Source organism: Asparagus officinalis, chromosome 7, assembly GCF_001876935.1.
Source record: "Asparagus officinalis chromosome 7, Aspof.V1, whole genome shotgun sequence".
NCBI classification, from domain to species: domain Eukaryota; kingdom Viridiplantae; phylum Streptophyta; class Magnoliopsida; order Asparagales; family Asparagaceae; genus Asparagus; species Asparagus officinalis.
In genome coordinates this window covers 63650218-63670715 of record NC_033800.1, presented here as the reverse complement: position 1 = coordinate 63670715, position 20498 = coordinate 63650218, and the positions used below count along the sequence as shown (strand labels likewise).

General features: G+C 41.6%; 1 protein-coding gene and 1 pseudogene across 1 annotated transcript; both read right to left on the bottom strand.

Moving 5' to 3' along the window:
• On the bottom strand, positions 327 to 1506 carry LOC109847258 (annotated as a pseudogene).
• Positions 6617 to 19988, bottom strand: LOC109850232 (BAHD acyltransferase DCR-like). The gene is made up of 2 exons (XM_020420197.1): positions 19415 to 19988; positions 6617 to 7737 (listed from the first exon to the last, which is right to left on the bottom strand). Exons 1-2 carry the CDS (start codon positions 19907 to 19909, stop codon positions 6856 to 6858), a joined length of 1377 nt encoding a protein of 458 aa, XP_020275786.1. The 5' UTR covers positions 19910 to 19988; the 3' UTR covers positions 6617 to 6855.

Sequence of the window (20498 nt, the reverse complement as noted above, 5' to 3'; positions counted from 1 at the left end):
GAAGAAGTGAGATGATGAGCTAAGGAGGGGAAGGGGTGTTTTGAGAAAAGGGCGGAAGCATTTGATCCCCACGGCAGAGAGGGAAAGACGAACGCCTCTTCTCCTTGTGAATAAAAAAGAGTTCCATTTGGATCCAGATATTCCAGCAGCCGCCCATTGGCCTCCACGGAGCCCATTAGCATCTAGAGCTTATAAGATTTTAATTTCACAAAATAATCTCCTCTTGAGTACAGGGATTATTAGAAAATCTCCCTCTAGCTTTAAACTTTTTATCAGAAGACCTCCTTTGACTCTGAGATTGTGATCAGAAGGCCCCACCAAAGGTAATACCTTCGTATCCAATAATTATTATTTCTTCACTCAGAGATATTTTGGCCATATTATATAGCCGTTCAGAACATACAAATACATATGTAACAACACTGATCTCCCGCTCGATTAACATGAGCCAATACAGAGTAAGCAAAGGAAAGAAAAACACAAATCAAACTTTTAACGAACGATACATTTGAACTGGGGATGAGAAACACTAATGGATTCAAGCAGCAGCAACGTTAAGAAACTGCTCATCCTTCTCCAGATTCTTCATTGCCTCAGGGTCCAGAGTCAGCTCCGCATCAATACCCTCATCCCTCCCCGGGTACAGAAACATGACCCCATCAAACTTATTGTTCAATCCACTCCGCACCCGCTCCGGACGCCCGAACCCGAACTCCACGTCGTACACCCTGAACCTCGGCGAGCTTCCCACCGCCATCGTGTTGACCCCCGCGTCGGTGTAGTGGAACATTTTGGGCTTTGCCTCGTACTCATCCAACCTCGCGTCGACCGCCTTCGCGTCGTGGGACTCAATAACCTTCTGTAGTAGGCCGGTAACGAATTCGGGCAGGCTCTCCTGTAGCAGGCCCAACGCAGTGCCAGTGAAGATGGCCTGGATGAGGTTCCAATAGTAGGACTCGGGCATTGGAGGGTCGATGTGAGAGCGACAATTCATGAAGATGGGGAAGACGGTGATGTCCTCGGGCTTGAGTGCACGGGCACGGCAGACAGAGCGCCATACGTGGGCCCTGAGGGACTGGAAGGTGGAGAAGGGCTTGGATTCAGGAGGGAGGTTGGCGTTGGCCTGGGATTTGAGTTGGGAGAGCACGGGTTCGGGGAAAGAGAAGACTTTGGCGACCAAATGTTTGGGTGGGCCGTTTGGGTCGGCGAGTTCGTGGGCTTTTGGGGAGGAAGGGAGGTCCACTTTGACGCGGGTGGATCGGGCTTTGAAGGGAGGTCCACTTTGACGCGGGTGGATCGGGCTTTGGTACGGTCGTGGAAGGGAGGGACGGATATAGTTGCAGATGGGCCGCGAGTGAGGTCGGCCCATGATGTCATAAAGTGCCAGGTGGAGTGCCCGTCTACAATAGCATGGTTAAAGGCGCATCCCAGTGCCAAGCCGTTCTTGAGCTTTGTGAACTGCGCACACGAAAAGCATTTTGAGAGGATCAAGCTTAGATTAGCAATTTAACCAAATATGTGAGCAGAATGCAATAATGACAAGAGCAGATGCAGTGATCGGAGAGAACAATATTAAGATGTAGGGCTATTTGCACGTAAATAGCCAAAGTTCATGTCATTTTTAATTTTGATATCCCAAAGTCCTTTTGCACAAAAAGAATACAGCAAGTTTCAGAAAAACATAAGCCTAGATACCCTCAAATGACTTAACACAAGGGTGCACTGAAGTAAATTTTGAACGAAAACTTCCAAGGTATAAAAATTAAGAATGATTTCAACTATGGGGAAGTTTTAGTGCAAATGACCCTTATATTTGTGAAGGAAAATTATTAGAGTGCTATAAGAGTTTATACTACACTTATACTCCTGAACACAATAAGTGAGGTTCGCTGCAACTCATATTTCCTTTCAAAGTTTACAGAAAAATATCTTATTTGTCGTGTATTACTACTCAGGTCTCGTGTATAGCTATCACTTTTTAGGAAAAATTGTGTCAATGCTCCAAAAACAATATATTTATGTGCTGCAGTCTCTTCATTTTTTTTCCTATGTGGTTAAGCCCCAAGAAGTGTCACATCATGTGTTGCATCCCTTTTTTAGAAATTATTACCCATCAACTAAGCATAAAGAGAAGATAAAAAGTACAAAACCCCAAAATGCCTTTATCTACTCATTTCTTTCATGTTAGTCTATTTAGAGTTCATGTTAGGTCTAATTCCATGTTAGGTCTATTTAGTGTTAATGTTAGGTCTATTTGGAGTTCATGTTAGGTCAAATTTCAGATTATGTTAAGTCTAATAATAGTTCATGTTACGTCTAATTTCAGTTCATGTTATGTCTAATAATAATTCATGTTAAGTGTAATAATATTTTATGTTAAAGTCTAATTTCTTGTTAAGTCTAATAATAGTTCATGTTAGGTCTAATAATAGTTCTTGTTAGGTCTAATTTCAAATTAGACTTAACATGAAGTAAATTAGACTTAAAAGAATTTTAACATGAAGTAAATTAGACCTAACATGAATTATTATTAGACTTAACATGAACTGAATTTAGACTTAACACGAATCAAGTTAGACTTAACATGAAATTAGACCTAACGTTAATTGTTATTAAACTTAACATGAACTGAAATTAGACGTAACATGAAATTAGACCTAACATGAACTAATATTAGACTTAACATGAAATTAGACCTAACATGAAATATTATTAGGCTTAACATTAACTATTATTAGATCTAACATGAACTATTATTAGACATAACATGAACTAAAATTAGACCTAACTATAGGGTTGAAAAAGTTTGATTGATTTCTTTAATTTGAAGAAATTAAGATTCGATCGCTCGGAAAGAATCTATTACAATCGCTCTCTCTCAATTACAGAGGAAGAGAAGTTTTGATTTGACTTCTCTTGAATTTAATGTGGGTTCTTGGTGGAGAAAGGACGCTTTCCTCGATACTTGTGTCGAGATTGCTTCCCATTGACGATCAGAACAAAATTGTTGAAGAGCTTGGATTGGTACAGTAGATCTCTGAATGCTCTTGCGCGTGTAGTTTGATCTCCGAAAATTCCCCCCCAAGTCCCTCCCAAAGTCCCCTTTTCCCCCCTAATAGCTGCTCGAGGTTATTTATAGGAGTTTAGCACGTAACTGACATGCTGAAGTCATAGGAACGTGGGCATAACTGATGCGGTTGTGGGCGTAACCGACGCCTACTATTTAGCCCACGTGGCTGTCATGGTCTTCGGGACCGTTACAACCCAATTTGAAGTGAGTGACGAGATTCATTGTATTGGTGAACCTCGTCTTTGATGTCGAACCTCGCTGTGTTGGTGAACCTCGTCTTTGATATCGAACCTCGCTGTGTTGACGAGCTTTGACTTCGATGTGGAGCTTCGCTGCTGTGACGTCCCTGTGACAACTCGAAAGGCAATGGTGATTGATTCGAAGTCCGAGACGAGACCCGAGATGAAATCTCCTTCGTGTTAACTCAAGAAGCGGTGATAGACGACTCGAAGTCCGAGACGAGACACATTCATGTCGACTCGCGAGGCGGTGATAGTCGACTCGAAGTTCGAGGCGAGATCCCGAGACGAGACCCCTTCGTGTCGACTCGAGAGGCGGTGATTGTCGACTCAAAGTCTGAGGCGAGATCCGAGATGAGATCTCCTTCGTGTCGACTCGAGAGGCGTTGGTAGTTGACTCGAAGATCCGAGACGAGATGACCCCCTGTGTCGACTCTAAAGGCGGTGATCATTGCCTTTAGTCTGAGACGAGACGATCCCTGTGTCGACTCGAAAGGCGATGATCATCGGCTCGAAGTCCGAGATGAGACGACCCCCTGTGTCGACTCGAAAGGCGGTGTTAATCGGCTTCGTTGCCTTGTCGAGCCGGAGCCTCGTTGTCTTATCGAGCCTCGCCTTTCTGAATTTCAACTGAACTTCGATGTTCGTCTTGGCTAGTGAGGTTCATTATAACGAGTTACGAACCTCGTCTGCCTCTTGGTAATTTTTGAGTGCCTACACTTACATAAACTATTATTAGACCTAACATGAACTACTATTAGACCTAACATGAACTGAAATTAGACCTAACATGAACTATTATTAGACATAACATGAACTAAAATTAGACCTAACATGAACTAAAATTAGACCTATTATAAACTCTAAATAGACTTAACATGGAATTAGACCTAATATGAATTCTAAATAGACCTAACATGAAATTAGACCTAACATAAATTCTAAATGGACATAATATAAAAGAATAGATGAAATAAGAGCATTTTGAGATTTTATACTTTCTATGTTCTCTCTATACTTAGTTGGCGGGTAATAATTGCTAAAAAAATGATGCAACACATGATATGACACTTGTGACACTTCTTGGAGCTAAACCACATTGAATAAAAATGAAAATTGAACAAAAATGAAAGGGCTACCGCACATGAAAATATTATTTTTGGGACCTTAACACAATTTTTCCCTTTTTTAAATGCCTACAGCTTCGGTGCTCCATAGAGATTAGTTGGAGCGCTAATGGCATATCTGTAAATAAATTCCTTAAAAATAGCTCTCACAATTCTAGGTAGATAGATTTGATGGTTATAAGGTGTTCCACACCCAAAATTGTAATTAACTACAACTTTAATTAGGTAAAAAGGTTATTTTAGGAAATATAATTTAAAACCGCTTCGGTGCTCCGATGGCACGCACAGTAAATATGAAGCGAAATTCTCGCTCTCTAAGTGTGTAACTAAATCGTGCATGTAACCATTTTTAACTTGAAAAGTTACTATGGATTTCCACTAGCAATTTTCGTAATTAATTTTAGTAATAGGGTTTACTAATACCTAGCTAGTAACTTTTCTTTTTTATTTCGTTTTTAATCTTCTCTCACATATCGGATCCAAAAAGCGAACCGCCATCGGGGCTCATTCGCCATTGTCGCAGAACACGTAACTGACCACCGGCCTATATTCTCGTTCCGACGGTCGCGTCAATTAATCGATCTTCAGCGTCTTTATTTTATTATTGTTTGCAATTTTCTCGTCTCTAGCTAGGTATTCAATCAAATATTATCAAAACACTATACCTCAACTAGACTCAGTGATTGACTGGAAATCAAAACAAAAAAATTTAAAAGAGAACCTGGTACAGTGCAGAACCCCATTTACTGCTCAAAGACAAAGACGAGAGAAAACCTCTGCAAATAAGTGGGACGTCAAACGTTTTTCTTTTCTTTTTAACTAGATTCTACTCTCATAATAATAATTGCCACCCAACCAACTCTACTGTTAGTAATTAATTAATATCGTGTTAATGGATAATGCTGTATAAAACATCTCTTTGAAACAACAAATATTTTTATAACACTAACAAATATCTTTACAACACTATGTTATTCCCACACACTATGTTAAAACACTCTTAAAATTGAGGGTTATTCCAACACTCCTATTTTTAACTTAATTTGTTGTTATAATAATCTTTTAATGTTGCAACATATCTAATGAGGTAAGATCTTTAAATTTTTAATATAGGTTCCTACTACACCAAACTAAGCATACCATTAATTCCATTCTCCCGCCAACATCCCTGTAGACTGTCTGAATCTGATCAAGCCTCATAATCAAGGTGCTCAAGAATTTCATAATCAAACTCAATGCACGAGTTTGACCAACAAGCCATATACTTGGGATTAGTTAATTTAGAGAAAGATATCCTTCATAATAATGAATCATGCTCAACCATTAACATAACCAAACGAAGTTTTTTCAACAAAATTTTGGGATTTTGAGGTAGAGAAGAAATTCCTGGCGCACAAAGCAACTCATTTTAATTTTTAGGTGATGTTTGTTTCAAAAAAGGAAAAAAAGTCAAGATTTGATATCCATAAAATGACGAAAGATAGATAGCCGCTTTTGAAATTTGCCAAATCCTATTTCCTTAGATAGGATTTGGTCAAGAAAGCTGACAAAACCCCTCCATGTCAGTTCCAAATATAAAAAGTTCTCTTTTATTACAAAAAAAAAAATCTAGAAATTGCATTCCCCACCTTTTTTTTAAACAAAAAATTAGAAATTTCAAGACATATGTAAGAAGCTATGGATTTAAAATTCTTAATGAGTTTCCATTTCCTATAATTTTAGGATTTGAACTAAACAGCCTCTTATTCTAAAAGATAGCATTGAACCTTTTCAGGTTACAAGTGACGGGACATACCAAATGAAGCAGTCATTGAGAATTCCAAGGCTTCGTTCAACTGCTCCTTGAGCCAGCCGAGGGGACTGGGGGGCATTTTGGGAATGGAAGAAGGGAGATAAGGAGCTAAGGAGGGGCAGGGGTGTTTTGAGAAAATGGCGGAAACATTTGATCCCCACGGTAGAGAGGGAAGGACGAACGCCTCTTCTCCTTGTGAATAAAAAAGAGTTCCATTTGGATCCAGATATTCCAGCAGCCGCCCATTGGCCTCCACGGAGCCCATTAGCATCTAGAGCACATAAGATTTTAATTTCACAAAATAATCCCCTCTTGAGTACAAGGATTATTAGAAAATCTCCCTCTAGCTTTAAGCTTTTTATCAGAAGACCGTCCTTTGACTCTGAGATTGTGATCAGAAGGCCCCACCAAAGGTAATACCTTTGTATCCAATAATTATTATTTCTTCACTTAGAGATATTTGGCCATATTATATAGCCGTTCAGAACATACAAATACATACGTAACAACACTGATCTCCCGCTCGATTAACATGAGCCAATACAGAGTAAGCAAAGGAAAGAAAAACACGAATCAAACTTTTAACGAACGATACATTTGAACGGGCGATGCGAAACACTAATGGATTCAAGCAGCAGCAACGTTAAGAAACTGCTCATCCCTCTCCAGATTCTTCATTGCCTCAGGGTCCAGAGTCAGCTCTGCATCAATACCCCCATCCCTCCCCGGGTACAGGAACATGACCCCATCAAACTTATTGTTCAATCCGCTCCGCACCCGCTCCGGACGCCCGAACCCGAACTCCACATCGTACACCCTGAACCTCGGCGAGCTTCCCACCGCCACCGTGTTGACCCCTGCGTCGGTGTAGTGGAACATTTTGGGCTTTGCCTCGTACTCATCCAACCTCGCGTTGACCGCCTTCGTGTCGTGGGACTCAATAACCTTCTGCAGTAGCCCAGTACCGAATTCGGGCGGGCTCGCCTGCAGCAAGCCCGACGCAGTGCCAGTGAAGATGGCCTGGATGAGGTTCCCAAAGTAGGACTCGGGCATTGGAGGGTCGATGCGAGAGCGACAATTCATGAAGATGGCGAAGACGGTGATATCCTCGGGCTTGAGTGCACGGGCACGGCAGACAGAGCGCCATACGTGGGCCCCGAGGGACTGGAAGGTTGAGAAGGGTTTGGATTCAGGAGGGAGGTTGGCGTTGGCCTGGGATTTGAGTTGGGAGAGCGCGGGTTCGGAGAAAGAGAAGACTTTGGCGACCAAATGTTTGGGTGGGCCGTTTGGATCGGCGAGTTCGTGGGCTTTTGGGGAGGAAGGGAGGTCCACTTTGACGCGGGTGGATCGGGCTTTGGTACGGTCGTGGAAGGGAGGAACGGATATAGTTGCAGATGGGCCGCGAGTGAGGTCGGCCCATGATGTCATAAAGTGCCAGGTGGAGTGTCCGTCTACAATAGCATGGTTAAAGGCGCATCCCAGTGCCAAGCCGTTCTTGAGCTTTGTGAACTGCGCACACGAAAAGCATTTTGAGAGGATCAAGCTTAGATTAGCAATTTAACCAAATATGTGAGCAGAATGCAATAATGACAAGAGCAGATGCAGTGATCGGAGAGAACAATATTAAGATGTAGGGCTATTTGCACGTAAATAGCCAAAGTTCATGTCATTTTTAATTTTGATATCCCAAAGTCCTTTTGCACAAAAAGAATACAGCAAGTTTCAGAAAAACATAAGCCTAGATACCCTCAAATGACTTAACACAAGGGTGCACTGAAGTAAATTTTGAACGAAAACTTCCAAGGTATAAAAATTAAGAATGATTTCAACTATGGGGAAGTTTTAGTGCAAATGACCCTTATATTTGTGAAGGAAAATTATTAGAGTGCTATAAGAGTTTATACTACACTTATACTCCTGAACACAATAAGTGAGGTTCGCTGCAACTCATATTTCCTTTCAAAGTTTACAGAAAAGTATCTTATTTGTCGTGTATTACTACTCAGGTCTCGTGTATAGCTATCACTTTTTTCGGAAAAATTGTGTTAAGGCTTCAAAAACAATATTTTTATGTGCTGCAACTCCTTCATTTTTTTCTATATGGTTAAGCCCCAAGAAGTGTCACATCATGTGTTACAGTCCTCTTTTAGTAATTATTACCCGTCAACTAAGCATAAAGAGAAGATAAAAAGTACAAAACCCCAAAATGCCTTTATCTACTCATTTCTTTCATGTTAGGTCTATTTAGAGTTCATGTTAGGTCTAATTTCATGTTAGGTCTATTTAGTGTTCATGTTAGGTCTATTTAGAGTTCATGTTAGGTCTAATTTCAGTTTATGTTAAGTCTAATAATAGTTCGTGTTACGTCTAATTTCAGTTCATGTTATGTCTAATAATAATAGTTCATGTTAAGTCTAATTTCAGTTCATGTTATGTCTAATTTTAGTTCATGTTATGTCTAATAATAATTCATGTTAAGTCTAATAATACTTTATGTTAGGTCTAATTTCATGTTAAGTCTAATAACAGTTCATGTTAGGTCTAATAATAGTTCATATTAGGTCTAATTTTAAATTAGACTTAACATGAAGTAAATTAGAGTTAAAAGAATTTTAACATAAAGTAAATTAGACCTAACATGAACTATTATTAGACTTAACATGAACTGAATTTAGACTTAACACGAATCAAGTTAGACTTAACATGAAATTAGACCTAACGTTAATTGTTATTAAACTTAACATGAACTGAAATTAGACGTAACATGAAATTAGACCTAACATGAACTAATATTAGACTTAACATGAAATTAGACCTAACATGAAATATTATTAGGCTTAACATTAACTATTATTAGATCTAACATGAACTATTATTAGACATAACATGAACTAAAATTAGACCTAACTATAGGGTTGAAAAAGTTTGATTGATTTCTTTAATTTGAAGAAATTAAGATTCGATCGCTCGGAAAGAATCTATTACAATCGCTCTCTCTCAATTACAGAGGAAGAGAAGTTTTGATTTGACTTCTCTTGAATTTAATGTGGGTTCTTGGTGGCGAAAGGACGCATTTCTCGATGCTTGTGCCGAGATTGCTTCCCGTTGACGATCAGAACAAAATTGCTGAAGAGCTTGGATTGGTGCAGTAGATCTATGAATGCTCTTGCGCGCGTAGTTTGATCTCCGAAAATTTCCCCCAAGTCCCTCCCAAAGTCTCCTTTTCCCCCTTAATAGCTGCTTGAGGTTATTTATAGGAGTTTAGCACGTAACTGACATGCTGAAGTCATGGGAACGTGAGCATAACTGATGCGGTTGTGGGCGTAACCGACGCCTACCACTTAGCCCGCGTGGCTGTCATGGTCTTCGGGACCGTTACAACCTAATTTGAAGTGAGTGACGAGCTTCATTGTATTGGTGAACCTCGTCTTTGATGTCGAACCTCACTGTGTTGGTGAACCTCGTCTTTGATATCGAACCTCGCTGTGTTGACGAGCTTTGACTTCGATGTGGAGCTTCGCTGCTGTGACGTCCCTGTGCCCACTCGAAAGGCAATGGTGATTGATTCGAAGTCCGAGACGAGACCCGAGACGAAATCTCCTTCGTGTTAACTGAAGAGGTGGTGATAGACGACTCGAAGTCCGAGACGAGACCCCTTCGTGTCGACTCGAAAGGCGGTTATAGTCGGCTCGAAGTCCGAGGTGAGACCCGAGACGAAATCTCCTTCGTATCGACTCGAGAGGCGGTGATAATCGACTCGAAGTCCGAGTTGAGACCCCGATACGAGACCCTTTCTGTAGGCGTCTAAAAATGCTTACAGACATCCAAATACCACTCAAGGTAAAGAGAAGATGATAAACGCTATTCTCTTAATCAGAGGGGATCATTCAAAAGAAGCGAGACAACACAGAAGAATAATGTACACACCAACAGACAGTACACGGCGGCGCGGCTGAGGCGCGGCAGGACATGGTGCCGCGGCTAAGGCGCGACAGCCCATGGTGCCGCGGCTAAGGCGCGACAGCCTATGGTGCCGTGGCTATTATAGGGGGATGCTGCAGAGGTTACAAGGCAGTTATACGATGATTATTTGAAGTCCACGTGGCGGCATATCAGAAATAGAACGTGTGCTAACGTGGACAAGCAGTTAAACCACGAAAAAGGTGGTGAAAGGTCCGTTGGGAGAACAGTCAGCACGACTGGAAACGTGCTGGTAACCGCTCTCTGTGGCGCTGCAGTCCACCTGTCCGTGCCAATAGCCGCGGTAGTGTGGGCTGCGCGGCCAAGAAGGTTCACTCTGGTCGAGTTGTTTCACCCACATTTCAACTGTGGTGCCACATGCTACCCTCAATAAATACCCTCCCTAAGCCACGAAAATAAAGACGGTGAGAGCATTTTGGAGGGTAAGAGAGAAGTCTTCATTCTTTCATAAACATCCTTAAGAAAGCTTTTGCCATTCCTAGAGATTAAGCTCTGACTTGATCTTGTAGAAGAGTGAACATCTTACATCAGGATAAGATATTCGTTCAATTTCTACTGTCATAAAACGAAGTAAGAATCCCAAAACTTCACGATTCCAATCAGAATCTGTGAATCGGTGGTCCATGGGTTAACGCACCCCCGGCACAGGCAAAGATCCCACGCAAGCAGCGATCCAAACAACGATCCTGCGTTTTTTTCTAGGGAGCTTGTAATTTGATTTTTTTTGTTGTAAAGAGTAGTTTTACAAAGTACGAAGCTCACTCTTTTGTATTCGTTGTAATCGATAAACAGTTATAATGAATTCTACAACAGAACTTGTTCCTGACGCAAACAAACTGGCGACCACAGTGGGAGCCAACGGTCTCGCTGCCGAGACCGTCGTGTCGCAGCCGATCAAGAAACTGGTTGAATCCATGGTCGAATACGAGTTCGACCAAACCAAGTTTGAGGAATATCTCTCATCATCCTCTTCAAGATCTTCATTGTCTCGCGAGTACAAGAAGATCTCACCATTGAAGAAGGCTTATACGTCAAAGAAGGCTAAAAGTGAAGACTCTCGCCCAATCGTTGTTGAGGCCTTGCCTCGCAATATTATCCCGGCGACCCCCAAAGTCGGAAGCTCTGCTCATAATGATTCCACCCTAATTAAGAAGTCGTTCGATCAAAGTTCGCCAACTCTGACGAAGAGGGATCGTCAGAGGCGACGCCAACGCCGCGCTCATCAATTAGCTAACGTCTTGGAACAAACCGATGGAGTTTGTTACTATGCGGACTTAGAATCGAGGAAACATCAAGTGGTTCAGTCGCCTCAATGTCAAATCACTCACATCTCAGCAAAACTTACGTCGGAGGAATGGACTCTTGTCAAAAGGGCCCGTTCGACCCTCAAAGAACGCATACAAAAGCGTATGGCAAACACCGCTCGTGCCCGTGCTCTTTTACAACAAAGACGAGAAGGAAAGAAGAAAACGGTGGCTAAAGAACCACCAAAATTCTACAAAGTTTGGATTCCGAAGTCTGGAGTTGTGCAAAATCAGCATTTGGAGCCCGTTAAGACTCCGCACCCGCAAGAGAGTGGTTCTAAACGTGTGACTCCTGACATAACCTTGCATCGCTCAAAGGCAACAATAATTTGTCCTGAGAATGCCAACAAGGTTTTACACCCTCAGAAGAAGATGTGTTCATCAAAAGACATCGTTATGCCTGGGAGGTCATACCAACAGACGATAGGATTTTTCGGCAATCATACTGATGAATCGTACTATCAAGCTGTGGGTTTGAATAAATTTCGAAAGAGAACTATTCGAGAAATAAACTCTCATTGTTCCTGTGCGTGACTCATTAAAGCAGCATTGTTGGAATATAACTACGCCAAACGAGAAGTCATCCCGCAAAGAGTCTCAGTGTTCCAGAGGCTTTTCACCGAAATGTCAAAGCCCAGGCCGAGACGTTTCAGCAAGAAATTTGCTATTCAAGAGGATGAATTCCCTAAAGTCACCATCAATATGGCTGATAAAGGAAAATCTAAGCGGCATTCAAATGAATCAAACCCCGACTTTTCCCTGGGAGGAAAAGTCAATTCAAGAATTGCCCAACGGATGTCTCGACTCCAGTCAGGAGCTATCAGACGTAGAGATTACAAGAGAATGCATGAAAGAATGTCCTCGGAGGATGAACTCTCAGACACTTGTTCTGCGATCGCTTCTGATGATACAATGTCTAGCACGGGACAAACCAAAGAAGTGTTCACAATCACTTCTGATCAGTTTGCTCAAATGCTTCAAGAAGCTCTAGCGAAGCAACGTGAAGAAATTAGAGCTGAGATGAAGACAGAGATGGAGTTAACTATCCAACAAATGAGAGAATTGCTAACTCAACGTCCTTAACCTCCTGAGTCCAGTCAGCGAGCTAAATCCAGCCGCCACACTCAGAATGTTATAGATGACAGTGATCCAGAAGTGGAGGAAGTCAGTATGGCTGATACACCTCGCAATGACAATAACACTAGGGGTGGTTCAACAGATCCTCCCAATAACAATATTGGGGGTGGTTCAATCGCACCGCTTAATAACACTGGGGGTAGCCCAATTATTTCTGCTCAACATCACTCAGAGAGAGATGAAGATGAGGACAAGAAAATGCAAGACCTTGAAAACAAAGTCATTGCTTTGATGTCCGCTCAGGAAGTAAAGAAGACGGGTATTCTGTGTACCTATCCAAGAGAATGGGATTCAATACCGTACCCGACAAAGTTCAATCTGATTAACTTCACACCGTTTGATGGGAAGAGCTCGCTTACTCAGCACTTGATTTATTTCAAGTCTCATTTGGGCATGATCTCTGGAAATGAGGCTTTAATGGTCCGGTCATTCGTTGACACCCTTCGTGGGCCCGCCTTCGATTGGTACCGACGTCTCAAGCCAGGGAGTATCAATTGCTGGGATGACATGAAAAGTTTGTTCCTCAGCAATTTCTTCGATGATGACACCGAAGTGTCAATCGGAACCCTTCTGGATGAGAAGAAAAAGACGGAGAGTCAGTCGACAATTTTGTCAAGCGCTTCCGTAACAAGGCAATGAATTGCAGAGATCCTATTACAGAGAAGTTCATCCTGCAAACATGCCACAATAATCTCTCCATCGATGTTCTGGAAGCCCTGGGGGTCGTACCATCCAAAACTTGGAAGGATTTAAAAATACGCGGTGAACAAGCTGAACACTTTCTTAAAAGAAAGAAAGCTGAAAGAAACCAACCGATGACATCTACAATCACTGAGAACACGACTCTCGATCCGAAGTTTCAAAAGGAGTATTCTTTCGAAAATGATGAAGCTACAGCCATATTGAAATACCTCCTCGCCAATGACAAAATCGAGCTACCACCTATTAAAGATCAGGAGGGAGCTAAGAGGATTACGGATCCAAACTACTATGCGTACCACAAAAGGGTTCTTCATCCCACCGAGATTTGCTTCGGACTCAAAAACAAAATTCAAGCCTTAATTGACTCCGGCGTCATAACGGCAAAACAAGCCAAGTAAAGACGACTCTACTCCATTGGATACACGAGTATAAACTGTTTCCCCTAACTCCATTAGGTGCACGAGTATAAATTGTTTCCCCTACTCCATTGGATACACAAGTATAAACTGTTTTCCCCTAACTCCGAAGAGTATACGAGTATAAACTGCTTCTTCATGTAACTCCATTGGATACACGAGTATAAACTGTTTTCCTTAACTCTATTGGGTGCACGAGTATAAACTGTTTCCCCTCACTCCAAAGAGTATACGAGTATAAACTGCTCCTCGATACTCCAATAGGTATATGAGTCTAAACTGCTTCCCACTCTTGACGGGAAGTTCCTGGAAAATTTTTATATGTAATATTCTTAAGGATAACCCGGTCATGTAACTCAGTATAATGTTAGACCCAGTTTCACGAAGGAAGCTGGGGGTGGATATTTAAACAGTTAGGATCGTCTCAAATCCCCATTTGGTCAAACCTTTAAACAGTTAGGACCAAAACCAAAATCTCCTCTCGATTCCTTTCATGAACGAGAGGTCCACAAATTGAACGATCAAACCTTTAAACAGTTAGGGTCGTCTCAAACTCCCATTTGGTCAAACCTTTAAACAGTTAGGACCAAAGCCAAAATCCCCTCTCGATTCCTTCAATGAACGAGAGGTCCACAAATCGAGCGGTCAAACCTTCCTATAGTAAGGATCGTCTCAAATTCTCATTTGGTCAAACCTTCCTACAGTTAGGACCAAAACCAAAATCCCTTCTCGATTCCTTTCATGAACGAGAGGTCCACAAATTGAACGGTCAAACCTTTAAATAGTTAGGGTCATCTCAAACTCCCATTTGGTCAAACCTTTAAACAGTTAGGACCAAAGCCAAAATCCCCTCTCGATTCCTTTCAGTTAGGACCAAAGCCAAAATCCCCTCTCGATTCCTTCAATGAACGAGAGGTCCACAAATCGAGCGGTCAAACCTTCCTACAGTTAGGATCGTCTCAAAACTCCCACTTGGTCAAACCTTATTACAGTTAAGACCACAACCAAAGTCTCCTTTCGATTCATATTGCAAACGAAAGGTCCACTTTTGAGTTGAATAGTCAAACCTTATGACAGTTAGGATTATTCAAACCAATCCAGATTCTCTAAGTGGAGATCCCACTTTGAGTTTCTTTTGCACCAGGAGATAGAATATAAAATTCTTCCTCTCCTATTTTGGGTTCATCTCTACCAACAAACAAGAGACCAGGAGATAGAATATAAAATTCATCCTCTCCGATTTTGGGGTTTATCTCTACCAACAAACAAGAGACCAAGAGATAGAATATAAAATTCTTCCTCTCCGATTTCGGGTTCATCTCTACCAACAAAAAAGAGACCAAGATACTCCAATAGGTACACGAGTCTAAACTATTTCCCTACCCTCGATAGGAAGTTTCTAGAGAATATCACTTAGAATATTCTTAAGAATAACCTGGCAACCTCCCAACGGGTATATGAGGTTAAACTATTTTTCGAACACTCCGATGAGTGTATGAGTATAAACTGCATCTCCTTGAACCTCCCAACGGGTATATGAGGTTAAACTATTTCCCGAACACTCCAATAGAGCATATGAGTATAAACTATTTCTCCATTCTTCGACGGCAGTTCAAATTCAAGACTTCGACAACGGCCACGCGATAAACGCAGCACCGGAGGAATTTTAGCTATTCTACAAAACACTGAATAAGCTAAAAGATGAAGAAGTCAAGAATTGAAGCCATCCATAGACTATGTTACGCAACTTCCTCAACAAAGTACTGAAGAAATTGCAAAGAAAATTTGTCATATCCAAAGTGTCTCAGACTCCTCTCCAAATAATGATGAGTCTGAGATACTTTGGAGGGGGTATCTGTAGGCGTCTAAAAATGCTTACAGACATCCAAATACCACTCAAGGCAAAGAGAAGATGATAAACGCTATTCTCTTAATCAGAGGGGATCATTCAAAAGAAGCGAGACAACACAGAAGAACAATGTACACACCAACAGGCAGTACACGGCAGCTCGGCTGAGGCGCGACAGGACATGGTGCCGCGGCTAAGGCGCGGCAGCCTATGGTGCCGCGGCTATTATGGGGGAGTGCTGCGGCGGTTACAAGGCAGTTATACGATGATTATTTGAAGCCCACGTGGCGGCATATCAGAGATAGAACGTGTGCTGACGTGGAAAAGCAGTTAAACCACGAAAAAGGTGGTTAAAGGTCGTGGGAGAACAGTTTCAAGCACGATAGAACGTGGTGATAACTGCTCCTTTGGCCGCGGCAGTCCACACTGCCACGCCAATAGCCGCGGCAGTGTTGGCTGCCGCGACCAAAGAAGGTTCATCTGGTCGATTGTTTCACCCTCATTTCAACTGTGGTGCACTCCTACCCCTATAAATACCTCCCTAAGCACGAAATAAAGGAGGGAGAGTATTTTGGAGCAAGAGAGAGAGTCTTCCTTCTTCATAAACATCCTTAAGAAGCTTTTGGCCATTCCTAGAGATCTAAGCTCTGACTTGATCTTTAGAAGAGTGAACATCTTACATCGATAAGATATTCGCTTTAAATTTCTACTTCGATAAACGAAGGAAGAATCCCCAAAATCTTCACGATTCAAACAACGATCCTTAGAAGAGTTAACGCACCCCCGGCACAGGCAAAGATCCCACGCAAGCAGCGATCCAAACAACGATCCTGCGTTTGTTTCTAGGGAGCTTGTAATTTGATTTTTTTTTGTTGTAAAGAGTAGTTTTACAAAGTACGAAGCTCACTCTTTTGTATTCGTTGTAATCGATAAATAGTTATAATGAATTCTACAACAGAACTTGTTCCTGACGCAAACACTTTCGTGTCGACTCGAGAGACGATGATAGTTGACTCGAAGTCCGAGGCGAGATCCGAGACGAGATCTCCTTCGTGTCGACTCGAGAGGCGTTGGTAGTTGACTCGAAGATCGGAGACGAGATGACCCCCTGTGTCGACTCTAAAGGCGGTGATCATCGGCTTGAAGTATGAGACAAGATGATCCATGTGTCGACTCAAAAGGCGGTGATCATCGGCTCGAAGTCCGAGACGAGACGACCCCCTGTGTCGACTCGAAAGGCGGGTGCCTTGTCGAGCGGGAGCCTCATTGTCTTATCGAGCCTCGCCTTTCTGAATTTCAACTGAACTTCGACGTTTGTCTTGGCTAGCGAGGTTCATTATAACGAGTTACGAACCTCGTCTGCCTCTTGGTAATTTTTGAGTGTCTACACTAACATAAACTATTATTAGACCTAACATGAACTATTATTAGACCTAACATGAACTGAAATTAGACCTAACATGAACTCTAAATAGACTTAACATGGAATTAGACTTAATATGAATTCTAAATAGATCTAACATGAAATTAGACCTAACATTAATTCTAAATAGACCTAACATGAAAGAATAGATGAAATAAGAGCATTTTGAGATTTTATACTATTTATGCTAACATAACCAAACAAAGTTTTTTCAACAAAATTTTGGGATTTTGAGGTAGAGAAGAAATTCCTGGCGCACAAAGCAACTCATTTTAATTTTTAGGATCCCATACGTGATGTTTGTTTCAAAAAAGAAAAAAAAAGTCAAGATTTGATATCCATAAAATGACGAAAGATAGATAGCCACTTTTAAATTTTGCCAAATCCTATTTCCTTAGAGGGTCTGTTTGTTTGCCTAAAAAAAGCGGGAAATCAAAGAAATGGAAAGCTATTTTTAAGAAGAATTGTTTTGGGAGTGTTTGGTTTGCTAAAAAAAGAAGGAAATCAAAAAAAGGAGATGATATGAGATGAGTTGTCACCTTATTATAGGATGATGTGAGTGATTTTTTAAGAAAATTTGTTTTGATGTTGTTTGGTTGGCGAAAAAATAAAGAAATGAATTATAAGAAACATATTTCTTGCAATAAGTTGTTTTCTTTTTTTTTGTTCATTCTTAAAAATAAGAAAATAGATGCGATGGAATGAGTTGTCATTATATTATTGGATGATGGGAGTCACACTTAAGGAAATTATTTTCCTAACTTTTTAAGAGGAAATGGGTGAAAATAAAAATGTTAATGAGATGAGATGAGTTGTCACCATGTTATTAGATGATGTGAGTGATTTGAAATGATGAGTTGAGTTGAGTGATGTTGTGGATGAAAATAATATTTTATTAGATATGATGGATGAGTTGTTGGATAAAAATAATATTTTATTAGATGTGGTGGATGTGATGGATGAGTTGTTGGATGAAAATAATATTTTATTAGATGTGGTGGATGAGTTGTTGGATAAAAATAATATTTTATTAGATATTGTGGGTGGGTTTTAGGGATGGAAATGGATGAAATTGTACTTTTTGAGTTTTCTTGGTTTTTATTTCTATTTCTTGGTTTTTTAGGAAATAAACAAACAGGCTCAGATAGGATTTGGTCGAGAAAGCTGACAAAACCCCTCCATGTCAGTTCCAAATATAAAAAGTTCTCTTTTATTACAAAAAATTCTAGAAATTGCATTCCCCACTTTTTTTCTAAACAAACAATTACAAAAATTTCAAGACATATGTAAGAAGCTATGGATTTAAAATTCTTAATGAGTTTCCATTTCATATAATTTTAGGATTTGAACTAAACAGCCTCTTATTCTAAAAGAAAAGAGAAAGAAAAAGGGGGGAGCGCAACGTTATACACAGATCACACGACAAAATGCGACATATGGCGTGTTGTTGTGGCTAGTTTTCACCTCCCTAAACTCTCGTGAAATTAAAAACAAAGCCCGAAATTACGGGCAATGCTCTTCTCGAAGGTCGCCCTGCATTTATTTATGATTTATGATCACCTCCCTTGGTAGTTCGAGGGTGGGGGTTTAAACTGTTCCTGTTACTCCTTTTGTCATCATGCTATACTCATGAATGGGCTGATCTCCAGAAAAAAGGAAAATGACTTGGGACGGATCCAGCACGTGACCCTCACACTCGTCCTGACCGCCTGTCACAATCTCTACACTCTATTTTCACTAGAGAGGCACTAGAGGCACACTCTTCACCACACCTCCAACCACACCTCTCCTCCTGCTACAGTGCATCAGGGCCCACTTGAGATTTAAAATTTAAATCTCAAGTGGGTCCCGGTGCACTGTAGCAAGAGGGGAGGTGTGGTTGGAGGTGTGGTGGAGAGTGTGCATCTATCATTTCTCTTTTCATTAACAAAAAGACCAGTCTCACTATCATATAAAGAAGACCGGTTTTTTGCACATATATCCCTTACACATCTTTCATATTTACAAGCTCACCCCTCAACTGGACGCGGTACAAGCGCTAACTGAAATAAACTATCGCACCAAAAAATTCTTCGCTAAGAAATTTATCCTTTCCTTCGCTGAAATAACTATTGCACCAAAAAATGAAAGAGTCCTTAACAAAACCCTTACCAGAATTTTGCTACGCATATCGTTTAGCTAACTGGGATTCTCTGGGCGCGGTACAAGCACTAACTCGAGGATAAAAGAGGAGAAGAAAAGCATGTGTGCGGTAGGAAGCTAGCTGTATGGTGATACAAAATTACGAAACTACTGATCCTAAAGTTTTTTTTTTTTTAATTCAATTTAAGTACTCAAGTTCAAAGCAGAGTGGGGAAGCGTCACCGAGTGTCACCTGAACGGCGAGCAGAGGACGGTGAAGGCCCTCGAGGTTCATGATTCCGGTGTAAGGAACCACCTCCTGAAGCAATTCAGTAGTCTCGCCCTCGGCGAGCTCCTCCACCGACACATCCTCTGCGGACGCATCAATAACCTCAGCGCCGACCAAGCTCTCCCCGCTGCAGTCCACGATCAGAGACCCGTCCTCATCCTTGGCAATTTTTCCCGCCAACGGATAGAAGTAGTCGAGAGCGGCCGCAAGACCCTCTTTCATCCTCTCCACGGCGCCCCTGAACTCCTCGTCGTCGGTTGATGTTTTGTACAGCAATAGCTTCTGATTGTAGTAGAAGGTAATGTACGGCACGTCGAAAGTGATCAACGGGCATGAAGCGGGTCTCTCCGTCTCCGTCCTATTGCTCGGGGCAACCATGCTCGTGTTGACCACCTTCACCTTCACTGACGCTGTAGTAGTCTTCCTTCGTTCCGCATTGTGACCGTCGTCAGCTGCCATTGGTGAAAGGTTTTGGGAGCGACAGAGATCAGTAAGAGCTGTTATCAGGAGGGTTTCGAGTTGGCGAAAGGAGGAGGGAGGGAGGTGGGGGATAAATAGCAAGAGAGGGGACTGAAATTGGTGGAGGGAGGTGAGGCAGTGAATGCTTAGGTGAGTGGTGAGCAGCTAGCAGCGGGGCATTGATTGGGTTTCGTGGGCGGTCGTTTTCAATTCGCCCCCCAACTTTTAACGCAAACCCCCCTCCTTCCCATCCTCCGTTGCCAATTGCATCCTTTTCCTGCCCCGCAACGGAAGTAAAGTTGGCGGTTGCCCCCCAACTCCTTTCTAACGTACAAACCCCTTCACGTCATCAGATACTTAAATTAGACAAAGTTTCTCATGCTCCCTTCCCGTTAAACATCTAATAAGTAGAAAGACGCACAACTTTGGAAATGAGCTGATGCCGTACAGATAATTACGCATTTTGCAAGGGAAAAGTCGGCAACCGAAAGTGGCGGCTTTTATGAAATAACTTCAATGCTTCATCTACCGCCCTTATTCGTATCAGTAAGCTTAACAAGTACTACCTTTCTACATTATTAGAAATAAC